Source organism: Mytilus edulis, chromosome 3 (assembly GCF_963676685.1).
Source record: "Mytilus edulis chromosome 3, xbMytEdul2.2, whole genome shotgun sequence".
Lineage (NCBI taxonomy): Eukaryota > Metazoa > Mollusca > Bivalvia > Mytilida > Mytilidae > Mytilus > Mytilus edulis.
This window is the reverse complement of record NC_092346.1, coordinates 17,053,275-17,077,195: the sequence shown is the minus strand read 5'-3', so window position 1 is coordinate 17,077,195 and position 23,921 is coordinate 17,053,275. Positions and strand designations below refer to the sequence as shown.

At 35.3% G+C, this 23,921-nt stretch overlaps 2 protein-coding genes across 2 annotated transcripts; both read left to right on the top strand.

The window, feature by feature from the left end:
* Nucleotides 1-1,481: 1,481 nt before the first annotated feature.
* Nucleotides 1,482-9,244, top strand: LOC139515905 (uncharacterized). The gene is made up of 3 exons (XM_071305661.1): nt 1,482-1,642; nt 5,851-6,516; nt 7,231-9,244. Exons 1-3 carry the CDS (start codon nt 1,613-1,615, stop codon nt 7,960-7,962), a joined length of 1,428 nt encoding a protein of 475 aa, XP_071161762.1. The 5' UTR covers nt 1,482-1,612; the 3' UTR covers nt 7,963-9,244.
* Nucleotides 9,245-13,143: 3,899 nt separating this feature from the next.
* LOC139515074 (serine-enriched protein-like) lies at nt 13,144-14,016 on the top strand. The gene has a single exon (XM_071304635.1). The coding sequence runs from the start codon at nt 13,144-13,146 to the stop codon at nt 14,014-14,016; it is 873 nt and encodes a 290-aa protein (XP_071160736.1).
* Nucleotides 14,017-23,921: the final 9,905 nt, after the last annotated feature.

Genomic DNA, 23,921 nt, shown 5'->3' with positions numbered 1-23,921 from the left:
ATTGTTCATTTCTCCATATAAGTTTCAATAAAAATAATGTTTTGTTACATTACTTTTTTACATGCGTTGAAGATTAAGAACATAAAAGTAAAACACGAGTCCCCTAGTTAATGAAATAATGATTCAACTGGTATTTTTTCGTAAAATTGATAAAATACTTTGGAAAAAACAGCATTTGTAATTCAAGTAAGAACAGGAAACAAAGTTACTTGCGATTAACTGAAATTTACATGAGTAAACTCATGTACGTGAACTATTTAAGAAACACAATACATGTTCTTTAAAGAAATTTGAGAGTCTAAATGGAAGAATGAATTACAACTTTAGTAAAGCACCAATACAAGGATGGTTGCTATGCATTTTCTGATTATATGAGAATGGCTGGTAAAGTTTATGTTGAAAATATTGATCCCTCAACTTTTAATTAGGATGTATATCATAGTTCTGAACCCAACTATGTATGGTTGCTAGGTACTTTTATATCAAGTAAGGGTCGTTGCTATGAACTTTTAACATGACCTTGACCTCTGGAATTTTGATTTCTAACGAAATGTAAGCAAAAATTTTTTTAAACACTTTTTCTAAATACCTTTTGGGTTTATTTAATAAAATTTCTAACACAATTAATTAAAAAAGACCGAAGGTCAAAGCCAAGGTCAGAAATAAACTTTGACCTTGAGGTAAACTTTTAGGTCATTGAATGTACAACATGTCCCAAGTGATTTTTATTTTGTATTTGTCACTGTTTTTAAACTATTCAAATAACAATGTCAAAATATCTCTTCAAAATACCAAAAATGACACTTTTATGTTCCCATAGCAACCACCCTAGCAACCTATTTCCCAAACCTTTAATGATAAATTATTCCTAGGCAACAGTCATAATTTACATTTATCACTTTAGTATAATTGGATGTGGATGCAAAAGTGTAAAATTATGTCATGCAAAATGCCTATAATTTGCCTTTTTGAATACATTGAAAATTCCACTATTTGAACCAGTGCTGCCCCCTTCCTCCCCTTTTGTCAGAAATAATTTTTATCTTTTATCTTACTCATAAAGGGTTATATTTTAATGAATTATAGTCAAAATATTCATAAAACTTGAAATGTATGCATAATAACTGCTCAAAATGGGTCATTTTTTATCCTCAAAATATGCATTTTTGAGGCAAAATCCAAGGGGACCCGTAACCATGGCAACAGGGGCATAAACAAATTTTTTGTAAACATTTTACTTGTTAGATTATCGATAGCTACCAACAGACCAAGTTTCAAGAAAATCTGAGACTATGCGTGCCGCAACTTGGTTGGTGGTTACAGAGAATTGCTATTTAAAAATACGCGTTTGGTTAGCCAATTAAGTTGATTACACCTTCTGATACCCGTCCTCCATATTATATAATTATATCAATATACTCTTCAATTGACCGTATACGGTAGTTACTTGTTTTGGAAAATAAAAGACCCCAGTGGAATTTCTTGCTATCGAATCAGCCAAGTATTCAGGCATTCCATTTATAATTAATTCTTACCTGAGATGGAGGTATTAATAATTGATCAGGTAGATTTAGTTGGAAACATTTAATCACAGAGAAGACGTGGAGACAAGATGCCAGCACCGTATCACTATGATGAACAGGTTGGTATATTTTTTTATTTTCTTCTTTTATTAATTAATTGTTAAGAAATATTTATTTCATACTTAGTCTTGTAGTAGAACGAAAGATGTGATGGGGATTAACTCTATTGTATTTTTTTTTTAGACATTTAACCATTGTTAGGTCGGAATAAATTTTGTAATTAATGGAGTTAGGAAAGGGGATGGAAGAGATATGTCTTTCCGGGTCTTTTTTTGAAGTATGACAAGATCGTATTTGTTTACAGTCACTATATTTCTATTTTTGTAATATTCGTCTTTATACAGTCAATTTATTTGTTGAATATTTTCTTGTAAAACATAACTAAATTAACGAATAGAAAATACTTTATTATTATGCTTGTTTTGAAGTATTGTATTGTAATTACATTCTGGGAATTTCCCCAGCAATGTAATTTGTTTCCTCGGCATTTGTATTTCATTTAATATCAATGTCATTTTCTTTCCTCCACACTATTAGTTCACTAATAATGTCATTTTCTTTCCTCCACACTATTAGTTCACTAATAATGTCATTTTCTTTCCTCCACACTATTAGTTCACTAATAATGTCATTTTCTTTCCTCCACACTATTAGTTCACTAATAATGTCATTTTCTTTCCTCCACACTATTAGTTCACTAATAATGTCATTTTCTTTCCTCCACACTATTAGTTCACTAATAATGTCATTTTCTTTCCTCCACACTATTAATAGTTCACTAATAATGTCATTTTCTTTCCTCCACACTATTAGTTCACTAATAATGTCATTTTCTTTCCTCCACGCTATTAATTCACTAATAATGTCATTTTCTTTCCTCCACACTATTAGTTCACTAATAATGTCATTTTCTTTCCTCCACACTATTAGTTCACTAATAATGTCATTTTCTTTGCTCCACACTATATTAGTTCACTAATAATGTCATTTTCTTTCCTCCAAACTATTAGTTCACTAATAATGTCATTTTCTTTCCTCCACACTATTAGTTCACTAATAATGTCATTTTCTTTCCACTTCATTGTTATTTCACTAGCAAGTCAATTTCAGGTAGTCCTTAAAATCGGAACTAAAATTCACTGTATTACTACCTCATAGGTGTATTTTAAGGTGTTAGCAATATTTTGTCATATATTCGAACACTAAAGAAATCTTAAACACTTGCATTTTCGTCTTAAAAAGTTAGATAAATAACATTATGAATCTAAACCCACATATTTTTTGAATGAACTGTATTGGTGTGAAATTTACATCTCTATGTTTTATAATGTACATAATAGAAAAACAAAGGAAACAGAAAAACAGAAAAATAAACAGTAAATGCACAGCAAAAAGACCCACACAAAACTCAAAGTAACAGCGCTTGTATTGCTGTTCTTCATCTCCATGTAACAATAAGACCTTCAACAATTACCAAACCACCTCTCACCTCACTACAAGACGGTCCGGGGGTCCTTAGAACCGACTTGAGCAGATTCTTTGCAAAATTAATTTGGATACACTTCGTTAGAAGTAACTTATCTAACCAAGACCGGTAAAAAAAAAAGAACATACTGGAAAAAAGTACATATTTAAAACAAAATAGTCATATGTATAATATCTTGTCTTGCGTTAATTATGTTTGTAAAGAATACACTTTGTTATTTGTAAATCTGTGGGAGACCATCGGCCACTACACGTAGCCTCAGGTTGTTAACAACCCCCTATAAAATGAATAAATAAATAATTTAAAAATTCGGCTCGGTTCTGGACACTCTCTCTATTGCAATAATTGAGAAGCCTTTGGGTTTTGACTTACATTTTTATTTATATCAAATTCGACCTCATAAGTAACGCATAGTGCTATTACTGAACTGGTTCGTTTCATATATTTTTGTTAGCTGTTAATTTCCGTATGTCATTTGGTCTCTTGTGAAGAGTTGTCTAATTGGCAATCATACCACTAAAATCATTTCAATGTTTTATTTAGGCTCTTTGCTATAAACAATGTTCCATACACATTGCGACTGTCAATACTTTACGAAGGTGCAATTGGTTTAATCGTCACAGCATGATAGGATAAATGTAAAAACAAACTACATTTAGATTTCGTACGCGCAAAGCGCTTTTCTGGATCTACCTTCACCAGGAACGGCCAAACCCAAACAGGGATGTATAAAGACATAACACGTGAAGAGCTAACGAAGGATAAAGAAAATAGATGTCACGCATATGTCTGTTCCTGAAAAGAACGCAAGGCATTAAGGGTCCAAATCGGCATATGCAATTTCTTAAAATTGATTTATTGGTATTGTTGCCTCGTGCTCGCCTCGACTTTGTAAGGTTGTTGGTTTTAATCTCCAACCGGTGCAAACTGATGACTTCAATTTTTTTTTGCTGCTTTTCTCCTTACCAAGCAGCAATTTTATATGAGGGTCTGGATTGGGGGGGGGGTCTGTTATTCTGTAAACATTTAATTTTCACCCCTTTTTTTCTCTAATCTTTAAAAAATTAACCCCTTTTTTTTCTCTAATCTTCAAAAAATTAACCCCTTTTTTCTCTAATCTTCATTTTTTTTGCCCGTTATTCTATAATCTTCATTTTTTATGGGCATTATTCTTTAATCATTTAACCCCATCCAAACCCTCTTATATGAGCAACTACCAAACTCAGAATTAGAATAATGTGTCATTCTAGCTTGCATGTGATATATGTTTTCCTGTGTAGTGTTACCTTCTGAAATCAAGATCAACGTATCAAAAAATTCCTATGAAACAAATGTTTTCTTTATAAAAATGCATGTGATACCCTTGATGTTAAACATCAATGCATTTTATTTTAAGTTTCTATACTTATCGTCATATACTAACGAATCAACGTTATTTTTTTTAAAATTAGAAGAAGTGATATGATTGCCTATTGTGCCTCTTGTTTCACAACAGCATTTTCGCGTGACCGTTTTAAGTCTGTAACTTATGATGAAATTCAGCACCAAACGATAAAACCAGCACGAGGACACAGTTCCGTTTCAACTCAGTCGTTTTCAAAAGTTAATAACCGTTGTGGATGTTTATTGCTTTGATTGAGACAACAGGTCTTAAGATGGCATTACTGAAGGTTACAAAACACTTTAATTAATGGACTAAGTGATGAACACTTGAGATCAATAACTAGCCATTAAATGTATCTGATTAATTATTTACCGCATAGAAATCGGTTGCGATTGGCTACCGCAACAATATTTATTAGAACTAACACGCACCTGTCTCAGAAATCCTGGCCTTATCAAACATTTAATATACATTGTTAGGGAATCTGTAAACTAATTAGACATAAAACAGGATCGTGATAAATATACCAGCAACCAGATTCTGAATATCTTCGTTTTATACAATTTATTATAGACTTTGACCAATTGTTTCTTTTTCATAACACATTTTCCCACTCCTACCTTCGTTTGTCACGGCATATATATATATCCATAGTAAATTTGATAATGGAAATGGGGAATGTGTCAAAGAGATAACAACCCGACCAAAGAGCAGAAAACAACCGACTTCATAGGCTAAACTTTGTAACATATAAATGAACTAGAATAAAAACATCATTCACTACTAACAAATGCCAGAGGCTCCTGACTAGGGACAGGCGCAAAAATTCGGTGGGGAAAAACATGTTTTGTGAGATCTCAATTATTAATGGATATGATTCTGATCTCTTTCATCGATAAATAGAGACATATGTTGCCTGTCACGGTAGGGATTAAAACTATTAGTGACCTGAAATAATATGAATTATAGGCGTTTTCTCATTATTGAAGGCTATATGGTTGCCTATAACTGCTTACATCCACTTTATTTGGTGGATAGTTGTCTCATTGGCAATCTTACAACATCTCCTTATTTTTATACAATATTTATGATATTGCATGTAGAAGGATTTAATTCTTTACCAGGATAAATGCAAATAAGTTACATTCTTAACGTAAATTTGTTAGAAACCTTTCAATGACTACTAATATTTTTCATTAACCCACGAATCATGAGTAATTTTAAAATCAGTATTCAGCAACATGCAAAATATATCTGATATCATAATTATAAAAGGCAAAAATCAACTTTTAATGGTATTTTTTAACGCGATGTATTTACTGCACAATTGTGATCTTGAAATACTGATTCAAGTAAACTAATCAAAACCAATAATTTTTCATTTCTTTCTTCTTTAGAGATATGTTTCGGAAGATGACAGTGGTCTGAGAGGCTCGCGTCAGTACCAGGCTCAGCCGAATATGGCACGATATGAGCGGTATGAAATTGACCCTCCTTCCTTAAAAGCAAGACAAGACGATATGAAAGGAAAGAAAGTGACCTTCTGTATGTCTGGCGACAAAGATTCTAAAGGGGTAGATCTATGTATTAACAACAAGATTCGTACGTTCGGAAGTCTGTTAGCAGAACTGGATAAGCATCCAAAGATCAAACCTAAAGGAGGTGTCCGATTCGTGTTCCGAAAAGACGAAAATAACAGATACAAGAGAATAGAGGATCTGGGCGAGATACAAAGTGGTGATCTCTTGGTGGTATCAGACAGAGCCAGAATTGACAAGACCATTGACTATGGCTTTCCACTAGGACCTAGTCCAACAAAAAGTTTACAAAGGTCGCCCCTCCCACGGAGGTCAACAAAGGTTACTGCACCCTTCAGACGTAGTCTTTCCAGGAAAAACGACACGATTGTAGTGATGAACAAGGAAAGGATGACAACCTATAAGGTCAATCCAAACACGACACAACTGTTTGAGCAAATTCTTGATGATATTGGTGATATGTTAAAGCTCAGTGCATACAAACCATTAAGTATGCATTCGGTCACACCAGCAGCATACACTCAGGTACGTTCACTCATTCAATCACACCAGCAACATGATACTCTCAAGTACGTTCCCACATTCGATTACACCAGGTGTATACAATCAGGTAAGTTCACACATTCGATCACACCATCAGCATACACTCAGGTAAGTTCACACGTTCGATCACACCAGGTGTATACCCTCAGGTAGGTTCACACATTTGATCACACCATGAGCATACCCTCAGGTAAGTTAAAACAAACATTCGATCACACCTGGAGTGTACCTTGTTTGGTATAATTTTTTTCCCCAACTAATAACAAAGTTGGATACTAACTAACAGTTGTCAAGTTTGAGCAGAAGTTGTTCATTAAGTCTAACATGGATAAGTATGGTTGAATACTTATTATCTTGAGAATGTTTATTTCGAGCAAGGTTAAAATTACAACTAATTACTGAAGTTTCGCACCAAAAAAAAAAACCCAACAATTTGGTAAAATGCAGAAAATGTGGGTAAGAAATTTGATTAAAAGGTTTAGAACTAAGAAATTTAAATAAAAGGTTTAGAAGTAAGAAATCAAACGAAGACCTTTTGAATGAAAAGTATTAAATCAATATTGCATATCAAAAGTTTTAGGAGTGACTTAGTCCGAATGCCGAACCACCCTCCAAAATTAAAAAAAAAAATCATGTAACAAAATCATAAGTGAAAGAATGCATTGTTTTCTAACATTTTATTTTTCATTACAACAGATAGACAGCTTCACTAAGTTAAACTCACAGTTGCACACAACAGAACTGCGCAGTAGTGGAAAAGAAGTGCCGAAATTTGTCGTCTGCAAATCTGGCGAACATCCAGAGGACGCACTTTCTGAGAAACTGAGGAAAGCATACGAAAAGAAAGGTTTAATTAAACCAAATGATAAAAGCCCGGTACAAAATGGTATTGGAAGATACGATGATGACGATGAAGACGCGGGTTATGATCAGGTAGAAGATGGAGCACCAGAACCTGAAAAACATCCAAGAGGTTACCAGAGAAGTAAAGATTACGGCAGGGAACCATCCCCACAAAGACGGCACCAGAGAAGCCGAGACTTTGAACAGGAACAATCTCCTCCAAGACGGAACCAAAGAAATCGTGAATATGACCGCGATCCGTCCCCACCGAAACAGGTCGAAGAGCCACAAACTGCTCGTAGACCTACTCAAAGACAGAATGGTTTGTCGAAGTCCCAGTCGAAGGAAAGCGTTGGATCAAAACAGACAACTGGTCGCACTCCGCCTAGACAAGCTGCACCACCGCCAAGCAAACCGCAAACAAGAAAACAACCACCACAAAGAAAACAAGTAGAAGAAGAAACCAGTTCCGAATCACAACAAAACCAAGAAGAAAGTGGCGATGACTCCGATTCCGATTACCCTACTCCGAGACTTCTTACACCCAAAAGACCAAAGGAACGTGTTGAGACGCCTGAATGTTAAATTCATTGATTGATGTAGATCGTTATGTTGTTGTGTCTTGTATTGACAAACCTTTTTTCATATATGCACCAAAATGTGTAAATGATATTGTTGATGGGTCTTACGGAACTGTGATAATCACTCTATTATTTTAAAGACGTGAACTTGTGTACTTTGTTATTTTGGGAACCTAGTCCATACTAAATTATTATACTGAAAAATTGTAATTACGCAACACAAAAATGTGCTGACCTATTGAGTAATGTTTTTTTGCATTAATTTTGTATATTTGCACTCGTGTGCAGTGAACAGACTGTAAACTCGGTTAACGCCTTTTCTTGCCGTTCGTCTGTCCGCGATTTTTGTTATATATGCTATATGATAAAATTATATGATATTGGTCTGAAACTTACTAAATGATGATTTGTACCGTGTTAACTTTCGATCTGCCAGGCAGTAACTGCCTACTTGTTTTGACGATACGTTGAATTTTACATACTTACAAATTAATTTTTCGTTACACATTACATTGCTGTAAAAACTATAATGAAATAAGTTTATATGGCCTGTAACTTTATAATAATCGGAGTTAAAATACCGTGTAAGCGATTTCAAATCTGCAAGGTAGTTACTTCCTATGACACAATTGGTCACACGTTGGCAATTGCATGATATCACATACAATCCATTGTTAGTAAAAAATAATAATCATTCGAATAGCGCTTGTTCATCTCTCGAACTTTCGGCGTAGAGAATGAGGTTTTTTTGGGAAAATTTTGGAGAATTTTTCAATTCGAGGGATGAAAATATAGCTTGTTCTCAATGAAAAATATCTTTTTTTAGAAATTGGGGCCAAATTGTCACCAGTTTTGCAAATGAATTGGTATCCTCTATTGTCATATTTTTCAGTAAAACTTTCTAGTTAAATGACTGTCAAATTAAGAATAAAGATTATAAGCATAAAAAAACTGGTGATATGTTTTTCATCGCCACTAAATAAGACTCGCGGATTAAAAAAACATAAATACACTGACAGCGCAAATAATTTAAGGAGCATATCCATTTAAAATGATTTTATAATATTTGCCTCCAGTCCCCATAACAAGAGAAATACCATTGGTATCCATTAGCATGTTCCCTTTTGATTTTGTGTAACGCATGTCTTACAATTTAAACAATTGAAACTGAGGACATGAATTTTTATAGTTGACTGAATCAAAAAGACAAACTTATAATCTTATAATTGTTAAACATTATCTATCTATATATATATTTATGTTGAAATAAAAGTTTTATAATTCGATAGACTTTAAAAGATCCATTTATACATTGCAAATAATCTGAAAAAGGTATCGCATATTTAGTTTAGCAGCCATGCAAATATGTCATTATAAAGAACTAATAAAAATGGGCACTGGGGAATGTTTTATAGAGACAACAAACCGACTAAAGAGTAAAAACAGCCGAAGGCTTCCAATCGGTCTTCAACACGAATTCCGCACCCAGAGGCGGATTTCAGCTGGCCCCTAACTTGACATAAAACAAATGTAAATTGTTTAACAAAGTTTTAATTCTACATAAGTCTCTTATGACTAAGACAATCAATATTGTGCAGAAGTTAAAAGAGTAACATACTACACGATACACACATTGGTAAGAAAAAGTAATTTGAAGGGGGAAAAAGGGAAAAAAAGAATAAAAATATATTTTACAAAGAAAAAAATAGAGGTTAGCACAGTCTCAAACAGTTGACTGGTGCCGATACAGTTTTTCAATGCCTTAAATCTAACGAGTTAACATGTAAATGAATTAAACAAAAACTGCCACAAAGCTGCCATCAACACAAGAAATTCTTTAAATAACAAAAAGTACCCTAGGTTTTCAATAATGAGAAAAATCCGTACTGTAAGGTCGGTTAGACAAGGCCCCGTCATGAAAATATGAAACAATTCAATGAAGAAAGCTAAAGGCCTGATTTATAACAAAACAGTTTACGAAAAACAAATATTACAAGCATGAACCAACAACAACCATTGAGGCGTGTTCAGACTGGTGGCATCTGAATCAAACTTGTACATTTTATGTCTCCACATTTGTTGTTTCATAACCTTGATCATTGGACTAAAATCAGGTCCACAAATGAATGACAAAGAAAATGAATCTGACTTCTCGCTCAAAGACAACAAAACACAAGTAGATCTCTTTCATTTTTGTTTTCATTGGGTTACAGTCGCACTTTATCATTGATTTACAATAAAACAACTAACCTGGGAGAAACCATTTAACTTCAAGGAGGTTTATGTTTTTTTATTGCCGGTGTCAGAATTTCTTTTCGCACGGAGCGCGATCAATTTTTTAGTTTTTCAACGCTATCAATCAAATTCTTTTTTTCAATATGTAACACTTTAAGATATGGGAAAAAATTGAGATTCAGAATATTTTTTTTTTTTTTATATCTGCACGACCAGAATATTTTATTCATCAGAATACTTTTCTTTCAAAAAAGAAAACATAACCCTCCCTTGAAGTTAAATGGTCATTCCCTTATTTCACAACACATCTTACGAGAGAGAGAAAACAACAACTCGTAAGTCATAAACATTTCAATGTAACTTGCGATCAATTGTTGTGGTAAGACTCACGCCTAGTCTCGTGATAAATTTATCCACCGCACCAAAATGCGCTCGTAGACAATGAAAACAATCGATAAGTACCTTGCAAAGATGATACGGAATAATGTCGTGTTATCCGTTTAAGATTATTTAATGATAGTCGTACTTTACAAAAGATTTCAGTTACATCATATGACAGGAAGACATGGCTATCGTGCAGTGCTTAGAATAAATCCATATAGAACTATAATGCAGGAAGAATTAGATGGGTCATTTTAAAAAAAATGTCGAATTTTGAAATTGAAAAATTTATTAAAAGTTACTTATTCAAACAACCCTCTGCATAAACAAATCAAAACAAACAGTACTTTAAGAACAACATATTAAAAGATGCAATCTTAATGATGCCATACAAGAATATCTTGCAACATTTTTTGATCGGTGGTACAATATTTTGTCTATCCTGTTACCATTTTCAAAACACATTTTGGGTTATTAAGAAAAGGTTTACATAAAATGTTAAGCTTGTTTTACGTAGCCAATTAGATGGTTTTCAAGAGAATAAACTTCTATATATATTCATTCTGTAAAATGATAGATTATTTGCCAATTTTCCAGGTTGTACTGAAAAATGCCCCTAAAAATTGGTTTTCAAAGGTTGTAAAAATTACCACCAGTAATGCAAGTCTAAGATAGCAATTTATATTGTTCGGCAATTTTTCACCCTTTCAAACAAACCAAACATCAAGTAAATCCCTCATAAGTTAGTTTACTTTTCTCTTTATTTCATTGGTAACAGGAACGTACGTTTCTGATATATCACTATATAAAAGTCTATCCTGTTACCTTTTTGTCTATCCTGTTACCTTTTTGTCTATCTTGTTACCTTTTTGTCTATCCTGTTACCGATATCAGTATCGCACCTGTAAATGCTTAATTCGGATAATTAAGACGTTATAACCTTTTAAGATGAGTTCAAACAAAGAAATATTTCATTCGTTTTGCACTTATATGTTAAGATAAAAAAATTAACGACGTTTTTGTCTACAATAGTCTATCCTGTTACTGTAACCATAGCAACCATAGTAACAGGATAGACATAACAGAATAGACAAATTTCTTCGTTTTAGATTGCTGTTGTGAAATACTACTCCCTTTGGTGAAGTGATGATGGTTTTCTATTATGAATTTGGTTTCCAAAACGTTATTGCACTTTTTACAAGTATACTGTTGGTGTAATTAATCAAAATTGTTGGTAACAGCATAGACATGAAAAAAGTACACTCTATTTTTTTCATATTCATAGGGAGAATAATTTAACGGCTGATTTAAGTAGCGGTAACAGGATAGACATGAACCTCCAGTACGCTGATTGAATTTAGTTTGTAGATAATATGTTACATACAATGATAAAGAAGCTACTATTTTTCGGTAGAGTAATAATTAACGTTCTTAAAAAGTCCCTTTTGCAGATATCAAGGCGATCAGAAAATCGGAAAAAAATCATTTGAAATGTGTTTTTCTGACACTGTACGCACACAAATACCCCCCCCCCCCAAAAAAAAATTGCCTTGAATGCAGTTTAATCTTATCAAAATAGATGTAAGGTGTGTTTATTATTAATGTTCTGAATCACAAATCCGACAAGCTTTCATTTAAACCATTACAACTAAAAATTTCCATTAGAAATGAAAATTTTAGCATGGGTGTACTGAAAATTCAACATTTTTTTAACTTGACCCAGATAACGTGCAATGCTCAGAATAAATTTGTTCAGAATTATAATCAAGGAAAAATAAGAAAATGTAGTCTTGCTTCAATCAAGAGATATGCAAATTGAATAATGAGCAACCCCAAAATATATATGTCGCAATGATCGATAGAAACTTTAATACAATAATACAATAATTCTATAATTATTACCTTTTACGATTAGACTATTAAACCAAAATGAATTCAACTTTAACGTGATATAGTTTTATAAGGGTTTTCTTTTATTTATAAATTTTATCTATATTTTGTTTTTTATTTATTTAAAAGATCATTCTAAGCTTTAAATAGATTGTCTTGCAATTTTCAAAGTTACTAATAATAGACAATAAGCTATAATTTTCTCTCATTTAATTATATATGCGTATCATATATGTATTTTAACAAATGTTTAACTACTGTTTTGTTAAACTAATGTATGTTTCTACATTTCGCACAATTCATGATGGTTGGTTTTTTTTTTGCTTTATTTTTAATTTCAGTTAAATTTTATTCTACACTCTTTAGTTTGACAAGGCTAATTAAGCTACTAAACACTGATTACTCGTCAACTCATAAAGGACGATTAATCTTATTTATACAATTAATTCTATCACCATGCAGAAATGAATGCGGTTTGACTGATTACCCCAAGCCGACATTCAGAGTTTAGAACACAATTTCCGACAACTGAAAATCTGCTCTATGTGTCACGACCCTGACATAGCAGTTCAAAATGTCATGTGACTTCGATATATAAAATCAGATCAAGTTTTAGATTTATCAACAAATATTCGATATCAACAGTTCAATATACACGTTTTAATATTCTCAAATCAAGATGGCTTTATTTACTAGTACTCCCAAGTCTAAGCGTGGAGAAAAGGTTATGTTACTGAATCTTGATAATACCGACGACGATGTTTCATCTGGCTACGATTCTCCTGTATATATCTCAGATGAAAACAAAGACGATAAGAAAACAGTTTCAACTAAAATGGTTGCCGCTGATTCATCAGACGATTCAGATTTCTCATCCGATGAAGCAGACGATGATTCCTCAGACGACGACAGCGACGATTTAGATGATATAGATGACATACAGTCAACCAATGATTCGATGAAAGTCACAAAGATACAGGCTGTGGTTGATAATATTCGCTATATTCTGTCCATGCCAGACTTATGTGACGTTATGTTCCTTGTTGGCGAACAGAGAATTCCGGTGTATGGATTAAAGTCGATTCTTGGAATAAGGAGCAAAACTTTCCTCGATATGTTCGTTAAGCAGTCAAGAGAAGAAATGAATACCAAGAAAAAGATGAAGAAGTCCAAAGATGAGAAGCTAACCAGTAGTAGCACCAAGACCACCATAATAGTTGGAAGTTACGACATTGAAGTGTTTCGTTCATTTTTATTGTTTTTGCACTGTGGATCAGTTACCATGGATGCGTTGACTGTTGTTGGACTCCTATGTTGTGCTGTAGAATTTGACATTGCTGATTTGAAGAATGCATGCTGGGAATTTGTAGATAAATGTTTGTCGTCTGTTAGTACCGACATTGTTATAAAAGAAACATTCCATTATGATGATCATAGTGCTGCACAGGAACTCCGACAAGTTATTTTGAGCCGACAAACAAGTATGATACTAAAAACAAAGAATGTTGCAAAGCTGCGCCAGTCTCCTATTGGACAAGAAACTGAAGTGTAGATTTCTGTATGTATGTTATTGTCAAGCAGAGTTTTAGTGCTACCTACGTGTTTTATTTGACCATAACATGTACTTAACATTAACGAAAGTGCTCACAATTTATTATGTTATACTTGTATATTTTATAGTGCTTCATTAAATAATGTTTTTAATCAAGATGGTTATTCGTGTTTATTGCAGTAAAATTTAAAGGTTTTAATGCCTTCAAATCAGTTCTTTCTATGCATATGGCAAAGGCTTACAACAATATTTCTGTATATACACGCATCTTTGTCAGATCTCTACCAAAGATTGCAGTACAAGCGAAAACAGTATGAGATTACTACATACTGTTATCACTTTTTTTTTAAAATATTTTACACTAGATAATCCAATGCAAATATGAAATAAGGATATGCAGCATCGTTCCTTAAAAAAACCCTCAGAATCATCTTGCTCATACAAAGCTGTAAGATCTGGACTAATCTCTAATAGCCTGGTCTTTTTCAATGGTTCAATGGACAGGGTTTTAAGTCTTAACTTTGGATTGATCAGTGCGAAACATTATACATCTGAAAAGAAAACCTAGTAACCCTTCATTGTACAGTTAGCACTATTTTTGTCGGTCTATACACACGTTTCAAAGTCATTAATCGAAGCGTTGTGTAGACATTTGTGGTAAAACAGAAACACAATGACTTGGTTGATGTGTTGTATACAGTAATCATTACATCATGACGTGTTTAATGTGTTGCATACAGTAATCATTACATCATGACGTGTTTTATGTGTTGCATGCAGTCATCATTACATCGTGACGTGTTTAATGTGTTGCATACAGTAATCATTACACAATGACGTGTTTGATGTGTTGCATACAGTAACCATTACATCATGACGTGTTTAATGTGTTGCATACAGTAACCATTACATCATGACGTGTTTAATGTGTTGCATACAGTAACCATTACATTATGGCGTGTTTACGTGTCTGTAGAGTAAAGGGCGACACGTGTAAATTGTTCCCATGGTAGAGGAGCAGAGGAAGGCACAGGACAACCATTCTTGTTCTTTCCAATGACGTGTTGATATCTGTATTCAGTTTTCTGAGAAAACTTTGATCTTTAAACTACCACTAACGACAAGGACAACTGATATATATTACTGTCTAACGAAAAAACATCACTTGTCTATATATCGATTGTCTTGTGTAGTTCTCTTCTTGAACTAAATGGAGACATGGGGCACACATCAATGAGACAGCAATTCAACAATATAAAAAAAAGAAAAACAGACACCTGAAGGTCATTATACGGAACTCACCAACAGAAAATAATTTAGTGTTTTGATAATTTTTAAAATAGGTCAAAACATGATGGAAAAGTATAAAGACATAAGATATCAACGATCTACCATCTACACAAATGACAAGCACAAGATATATAACAATAAAACTGATTGACCATGCACCTGCAGCAAAAGCAACAGCATACCAATGTATTGTTTTCATTGATATTCGCAGCAGGCTGGCTTTGTAAACAAGATATTTGCCAATATTACAAACGTGCCGAAAGACAAACAAATAAAGCTTTAGCACGTGCAAAATGTCTTTTCTAGTCATAACAAAACCTCCATAAAGCAATACACCCGTCGCAACAAATGAAGAAACCAGACAGTAGGTGCAATAATCCTTTAACGAGTATATCTCTTGTGGAGAGTTGTCCCATTGGCAATCATACCACATCATCTTTTTTATAATTATGAAAAGAAAACCTCTATACATGTATATGAATTTAACGAAAATCGAGTAAGTTTAAGGTCTGCATATGTCAGACAGGGTTCAACTGACCTCAACTTTAACTTATGAAACAGTGATGAGTATAAAAAAAAAGGAGATGTGGTATGATTGCCAGTAGGACATCTTTCCACAAGAGACCAAATGACACAGAAATTAAAATATCTATAGGTCACCGTACGGTCTTCAACAATGAACAAAGCCCATACCGCATAGTCAAAACAATTCAAACATCAAAACTAACGGCCTAATTTATTTACCAAAAAATGAACGAAAAAAACAAATATGTAACACATAAACAAACGACAACTCCTGAGTTACAGGCTCCTGACTTGGAACAGGCGCATAGTTTATATAGAATGAAGCGGGATCAACATGTTAGCAGGTTCCCAACCCCCCTCCCCTAACCTAGCTTTAAAAATCAGTAAAGGCTTTACTCATCAGATGGATAAATATACAAATATTACAAATACAAGTGGACGTGTTCGGGTAATTGTATTTCCCAACAACAAAAGATCTGAGAGTACTCGCATTTACTGACAGCTAGTTCAAAGCCACTAACAACTAATTAAAAAAAATCATGCATCTAAGACTTAATGTACTGATAATAAAATAAATGATGTCGCAGTGTTGTGTGGTTTAGGAAATTTATCTTGTATTTATACTATCAAAACATCAAAACTTTTAATTGCCTTGTATCAACTATTAAATGTCTGATGCTGAGTTCACACGTAATTCGAATTCGATTCGCATTAACTAATTCGAATTAGATTAATTCGCATTCGAAATGTTTTACATCCTAACGTCAATTCTAATGCGCGTCAAATTCGCTTTACTGTCCAAACGACGTTAACTTTTAATTCTTATTAACAAAAACGTATTTCTAATTCGAATTGGGTAATTCTGATACTCTCTATAACCCTAACCCTAATACTCCCTATAACCCTATAACCCTAATGCTGTCTATAAGCCTAACCCTAATACTGTATATAACACTAACCCTAGTGCTGTCTATAACCCTAACCCTAATACTGTCTATAACCCTAACCCTAGTACTGTCTATAAACCTAACCCCAATGCTGTCTATAACCCTAACACTAATACTCCCTATAACCCTAACCCTAATGCTGTCTATAAGCCTAACCCTAATACTGTATATAACCCTAACCCTAATACTCTCTATAGCCCTAACCCTAGTGCTGTCTATAACCCTAACCCTAATGCTGTCTATAACCCTAACACTAATACTCCCTATAACCCTAACCCTAATGCTGTCTATAAGCCTAACCCTAATACTGTATATAACCCTAACCCTAATACTCTCTATAGCCCTAACCCTAGTGCTGTCTATAACCCTAACCCTAATGCTGTCTATAACCCTAACACTAATACTCCCTATAACCCTAACCCTAATGCAGTCTATAATCCTAACCCTAATGATGTCTATAACCCTAACCCCAATGCTGTCTATAACCCTAACCCTAGTACTGTCTATAAACCTAACCCCAATGCTGTCTATAACCCTAACCCTAGTACTGTCTATAAACCTAACCCTAATACTGTCTATAACCCTAACCCTAGTACTGTCTATAAACCTAACCCCAATGCTGTCTATAACCCTGACACTAATACTCCCTATAACCCTAACCCTAATGCTGTCTATAAGCCTAACCCTAATACTGTATATAACCCTAACCCTAATACTCTCTATAGCCCTAACCCTAGTGCTGTCTATAACCCTAACCCTAATGCTGTCTATAATCCTAACCCTAATGCTGTCTATAACCCTAACATTAGTGCTGTCTATAACCCTTACCCTTATACTCTCTATAACCCTAACCCTAGTGTTGTCTATAACCCTAACCCTAATGCTGTCTATAATCCTAACCCTAATACTGTCTATAACCCTAACCCTAGTGTTGTCTATAACCCTAACCCTAATGCTGTCTATAATCCTAACCCTAATACTCTCTATAACCCTAACCCTAGTGCTGTCTATAACCATAACCCTTATACTCTTTATAACCCTAACCCTAGTGATGTCTATAACCCTTACCCTAATGATGTCTATAACCCTAACCCTAATGCTGTCTATAATCCTAACCCAAGTGTTGTCTATAACCCTAACCCTAATGCTGTCTATAACCCTAACCTTAATACTCTCTATAACCCTAACCCTAGTCCTATCTATAACCCTAACCCTAGTGCTGTCTATAACCCTAACCCTAGTGCTGTCTATAACCCTAACCCTAATACTCTCTATAACCCTAACCCTAATGCTGTCTACAATCCTAACCCTAGTGCTGTTTATAACCCTAACCCTAATACTCTCTATAACCCTAACCCTAGTACTGTCTATAACCCTAACCCTATTGCTTTCTATAACCCTAACCCTAATACTGTCTATAACCCTAACCCTAATACTGTCTATAACCCTAACCCTAGTGCTGTCTATAAGCCTAACCCTAATGCTGTCTATAACCCTAACCCTAATGCTGTCTATAACCCTAACCCTAATGCTGTCTATAACCCTAACCCTAATGCTTTCTATAACCCTAACCCTAATACTCTCTATAACCCTAACCCTAGTACTGTCTATAACCCTAACCCTATTGCTTTCTATAACCCTAACCCTAATACTGTCTATAACCCTAACCCTAATGCTGTCTATAACCCTAACCCTAATGCTGTCTATAACCCTAACCCTAATGTTGTCTATAACCCTAACCCTAATGCTGTCTATAACCCTAACCCTAATACTGTCTATAACCCTAACCCTAATGCTGTCTATAACCCTAACCCTAATGCTGTCTATAACCCTAACCCTAATGTTGTCTATAACCCTAACCCTAATGCTGTCTATAACCCTAACCCTAATGCTGTCTATAACCCTAACCCTAATGCTTTCTATAACCCTAACCCTAATACTCTCTATTACCCTAACCCTAGTACTGTCTATAACCCTAACCCTATTGCTTTCTATAACCCTAACCCTAATACTGTCTATAACCCTAACCCTAATGCAGTCTATAACCCTAACCCTAATGCTGTCTATAACCCTAACCCTAATGTTGTCTATAACCCTAACCCTAATGCTGTCTATAACCCTAACCCTAATGCTGTCTATAACCCTAACCCTAGTGCTGTCTATAACCCTAACCCTAGTACTGTCTATAACCCTAACCCTAGTGCTGTCTATAACCCTAACCCTAATGCTTTCTATAACCCTAACCCTAATACTCTCTATAACCCTAACCCTAATGCTGTCTATAACCATAACCCTAGTGTTGTCTATAACCCTAACCCTAATACTGTCTATAACCATAACCCTAGTGCTGTCTATAACCCTTATCCTAGTGTTGTCTATAACCCTAACCCTAATACTGTATATAACCCTAACCCTAATACTCTCTATAACCCTAACCCTAATACTGTCTATAACCCTAACCCTAATGCTGTCTATAACCCTAACCCTAGTGTTGTCTATAACCCTAACCCTAGTGTTGTCTATAACCCTAACCCTAGTGTTGTCTATAACCCTAACCCTAATACTGTCTATAACCCTAACCCTAATGCTGTCTATAACCCTAACCCTAGTGCTGTCTATAACCCTAACCCTAGTGCTGTCTATAACCCTAACCCTAGTACTGTCTATAACCCTAACTCTAGTGTTGTCTATAACCCTAACCCTAATACTGTCTATAACCCTAACCCTAATACTCTCTATAACCATAACCCTAATGCTGTCTATAACCCTAACCCTAATGCTGTCTATAACCCTAACCCTAGTGTTGTCTATAACCCTAACCCTAGTGCTGTTTATAACCCTAACCCTAATACTCTCTATAACCCTAACCCTAATGCTGTCTATAACCCTAACCCTAGTGTTGTCTATAACCCTAACCCTAGTGTTGTCTATAACCCTAACCCTAGTGTTGTCTATAACCCTAGCCCTAGTGTTGTCTATAACCCTAACCCTAGTGCTGTCTATAACACTAACCCTAGTGCTGTCTATAACCCTAACCCTAGTACTCTCTATAACCCTAACCCTAATACTGTCTATAACCCTAACCCTAATACTGTCTATAACCCTAACCCTAATGCTGTCTATAACCCTAACCCTAGTGTTGTCTATAACCCTAACCCTAGTGTTGTCTATAACCCTAACCCTAGTGCTGGCTATAACCCTAACCCTAGTGCTGTCTATAACCCTAACCCTAATACTGTCTATAACCCTAACCCTAATACTGTCTATAACCCTAACCCTAATGCTGTCTATAACCCTAACCCTAATGCTGTCTATAACCCTAACCCTAGTGTTGTCTATAACCCTAATCCTAGTACTGTCTATAACCCTAACCCTTATACTGTCTATACCCCTAACCCTAATACTCTCTATAACCCTAACCCTAGTGTTGTCTATAACCCTAACCCTAATGCTGTCCATAATCCTAAACCTAGTGCTGTCTATAACCCTAACCCTAATGCTGTCTATAACCCTAACCCTAGTGCTGTCTATAACCCTAACCCTAGTACTGTCTATAACCTTAACTCTAGTGTTGTCTATAACCCTAACCCTAATACTGTCTATAACCCTAACCCTAATACTCTCTATAACCATAACCCTAATGCTGTCTATAACCCTAACCCTAATACTGTATATAACCCTAAACCTAGTACTGTCTATAACCCTAACCCTAGTGTTGTCTATAACCCTAACCCTAGTACTGTCTATAACCCTAACCCTAGTGTTGTCTATAACCCTAACCCTAATACTGTCTATAACCCTAACCCTAATACTGTCTATAACCCTAACCCTAATGCTGTCTATAACCCTAACCCTAATGCTGTCTATAACCCTAACCCTAGTGTTGTCTATAACCCTAACCCTAGTACTGTCTATAACCCTAACCCTTATACTGTCTATACCCCTAACCCTAATACTCTCTATAACCCTAACCCTAGTGTTGTCTATAATCCTAAACCTAGTGCTGTCTATAACCCTAACCCTAATGCTGTCTATAACCCTAACCCTAGTGCTGTCTATAACCCTCACCCGAGTGCTGTATATAACCCTAACCCTAATATTGTCTATAATCCTAACCCTAATACTCTCTATAACCATAACCCTAATGCTGTCTATAACCCTAACCCTAGTGTTGTCTATAACCCTAACCCTAGTGTTGTCTATAACCCTAACCCTAGTGTTGTCTATAACCCTAACCCTAGTGCTGTCTATAACCCTAACCCTAGTGCTGTCTATAACCCTAACCCTAATACTGTCTATAACCCTAACCCTAATACTGTCTATAACCCTAACCCTAATGCTGTCTATAACCCTAACTCTAATGCTGTCTATAACCCTAACCCTAGTGTTGTCTATAACCCTAACCCTAGTACTGTCTATAACCCTAACCCTTATACTGTCTATACCCCTAACCCTAATACTCTCTATAACCCTAACCCTAGTGTTGTCTATAACCCTAACCCTAATGCTGTCTATAATCCTAAACCTAGTGCTGTCTATAACCCTAACCCTAATGCTGTCTATAACCCTAACCCTAGTGCTGTCTATAACCCTAACCCTAGTACTGTCTATAACCCTAACTCTAGTGTTGTCTATAACCCTAACCCTAATACTGTCTATAACCCTAACCCTAATACTCTCTATAACCATAACCCTAATGCTGTCTATAACCCTAACCCTAATACTATATATAACCCTAACCCTAGTACTGTCTATAACCCTAACCCTAGTGTTGTCTATAACCCTAACCCTAGTACTGTCTATAACCCTAACCCTAGTGTTGTCTATAACCCTAACCCTAATACTGTATATAACCCTAACCCTAGTACTGTCTATAACCCTAACCCTAGTGTTGTCTATAACCCTAACCCTAGTACTGTCTATAACCCTAACCCTAATACTGTCTATAACCCTAACCCTAATACTGTCTATAACCCTAACCCCAATACTCTCTATAACCATAACCCTAATGCTGTCTATAACCCTAACCCTAATACTGTATATAACCCTAACCCTAATACTCTCTATAACCCTAACCCTAGTGTTGTCTATAACCCTAACCCTAATGCAGTCTATAATCTAAACCCTAATACTGTCTATAAACCTAACCCTAATACTGTCTATAACCCTAACCCTAGTACTGTCTATAAACCTAACCCCAATGCTGTCTATAACCCTAATGCTGTCTATAACCCTAACCCTAGTGTTGTCTATAACCCTAACCCTAATGTTGTCTATAATCCTAACCCTAATACTGTCTATAACCCTAACCCTAGTGTTGTCTATAACCCTAACCCTAATGCTGTCTATAATCCTAACCCTAATGCTGTCTATAACCCTAACCCTAGTGTTGTCTATAATCCTACCCTAATACTCTCTATAACCCTAACCCTAGTGCTGTCTATAACCATAACCCTTATACTCTCTATAACCCTAACCCTAGTGATGTCTATAACCCTTACCCTAATACTCTCTATAACCCTAACCCTAATGCAGTCTATAATCCTAACCCTAATACTGTATATAACCCTAACCCTAATACTGTCTATAACCCTAACCCTAATGTTGTCTATAACCCTAACCCTAGTGTTGTCTATAACCCTAACCCTAATGCAGTCTATAATCCTAACCCTAGTGTTGTCTATAACCCTAACCCTAATGCTGTCTATAACCATAACCCTAATGCTGTCTATAATCCTAACCCTAATACTCTCTATAACCCTAACCCTAATGCAGTCTATAATCCTAACCCTAGTGTTGTCTATAATCCTAATCCTAATACTGTCTATAACCCTAACCCTAATACTGTCTATAAACCTAACCCTAATACTCTCTATTACCCTAACCCTAGTGTTGTCTATAACCCTAACCCTAGTGCTGTCTATAACCCTAACCCTAGTGTTGTCTATAACCCTAACCCTTATGCTGTCTATAACCCTAACCCTAATACTCTCTATAACCCTAACCCTAGTGTTGTCTATAACCCTAACCCTAGTACTCTCTATTACACTAACCCTAATACTGATTATAACGCTAACCGTAGTGCTGTCTATAACCCTGATCCTAGTACTGTCTATAACCCTAACCCTAGTACTCTCTATTACACTAACCCTAATACTGTTTATAACGCTAACCGTAGTGCTGTCTATAACCCTGACCCTAGTACTGTCTATAACCCTAACCCTAATGCTGTCTACAATCCTAACCCTAGTGCTGTTTATAACCCTAACCCTAATACTCTCTATAACCCTAACCCTAGTACTTCTATAACCCTAACCCTAGTGTTGTCTATAACCCTAACCCTAGTGTTGTCTATAACCCTAACCCTAATGCTGTCTATAACCCTAACCCTAGTGTTGTCTATAACCCTAACCCTAATGCTGTCTATAACCCTAACCCTAATACTGTCTATAACCCTAACCCTAATACAGTCTGTAACCCTTACCCTAGTACTGTCTATAACCCTAACCCTAATGCTGTCTATAATCCTAACCCTAATGTTGTCTATAACCCTAACCCTAGTGTTGTCTATAACCCTAACCCTAATACTCTCTATAACCCTAACCCTAATACTGTCTATAACCCTAACCCTAGTGTTGTCTATAACCCTAACCCTAGTGTTGTCTATAATCCTAATCCTAGTGCTGTCTATAACCCTAACCCTAATGCTGTCTATAACCCTAACCCTAGTACTGTCTATAACCCTAACCCTAGTGTTGTCTATAACCATAACCCAAATGCTGTCTATAATCCTAACCCTAATACTCTCTATAACCCTAACCCAAGTACTGTCTATAACCCTAACCCTAATGCTGTCTATAACCCTAACCCTAATACTGTCTATAACCCTAACCCTAATACTCTCTATAACCATAACCCTAATGCTGTCTATAACCCTAACCCTAATACTGTATATAACCCTAACCCTAGTACTGTCTATAACCCTGAACCTAATGCTGTCTATAACCCTAACCCTAGTGCTGTCTATAATCCTAACCCTACTGCTGTCTATAACCCTATCCCTAATGCTGTCTATAACCCTAACCCTAGTGCTGTCTATAACCCTTACCCTAATACTCTCTATAACCCTAACCCTAGTGTTGT

What these genes read in the sequence shown, in the direction of transcription:
- LOC139515074 (XM_071304635.1), top strand. Translation starts at nt 13,144, where the DNA reads ATGGCTTTATTTACTAGTACTCCCAAGTCTAAGCGTGGAGAAAAGGTT.
- LOC139515905 (XM_071305661.1), top strand. Translation starts at nt 1,613, where the DNA reads ATGCCAGCACCGTATCACTATGATGAACAG. An exon ending in CGTATCACTATGATGAACAG is followed by an intron (nt 1,643 to 5,850) that starts GTTGGTATATTT and finishes TTTCTTCTTTAG; the next exon opens with AGATATGTTTCGGAAGATGA. An exon ending in CACCAGCAGCATACACTCAG is followed by an intron (nt 6,517 to 7,230) that starts GTACGTTCACTC and finishes TCATTACAACAG; the next exon opens with ATAGACAGCTTCACTAAGTT.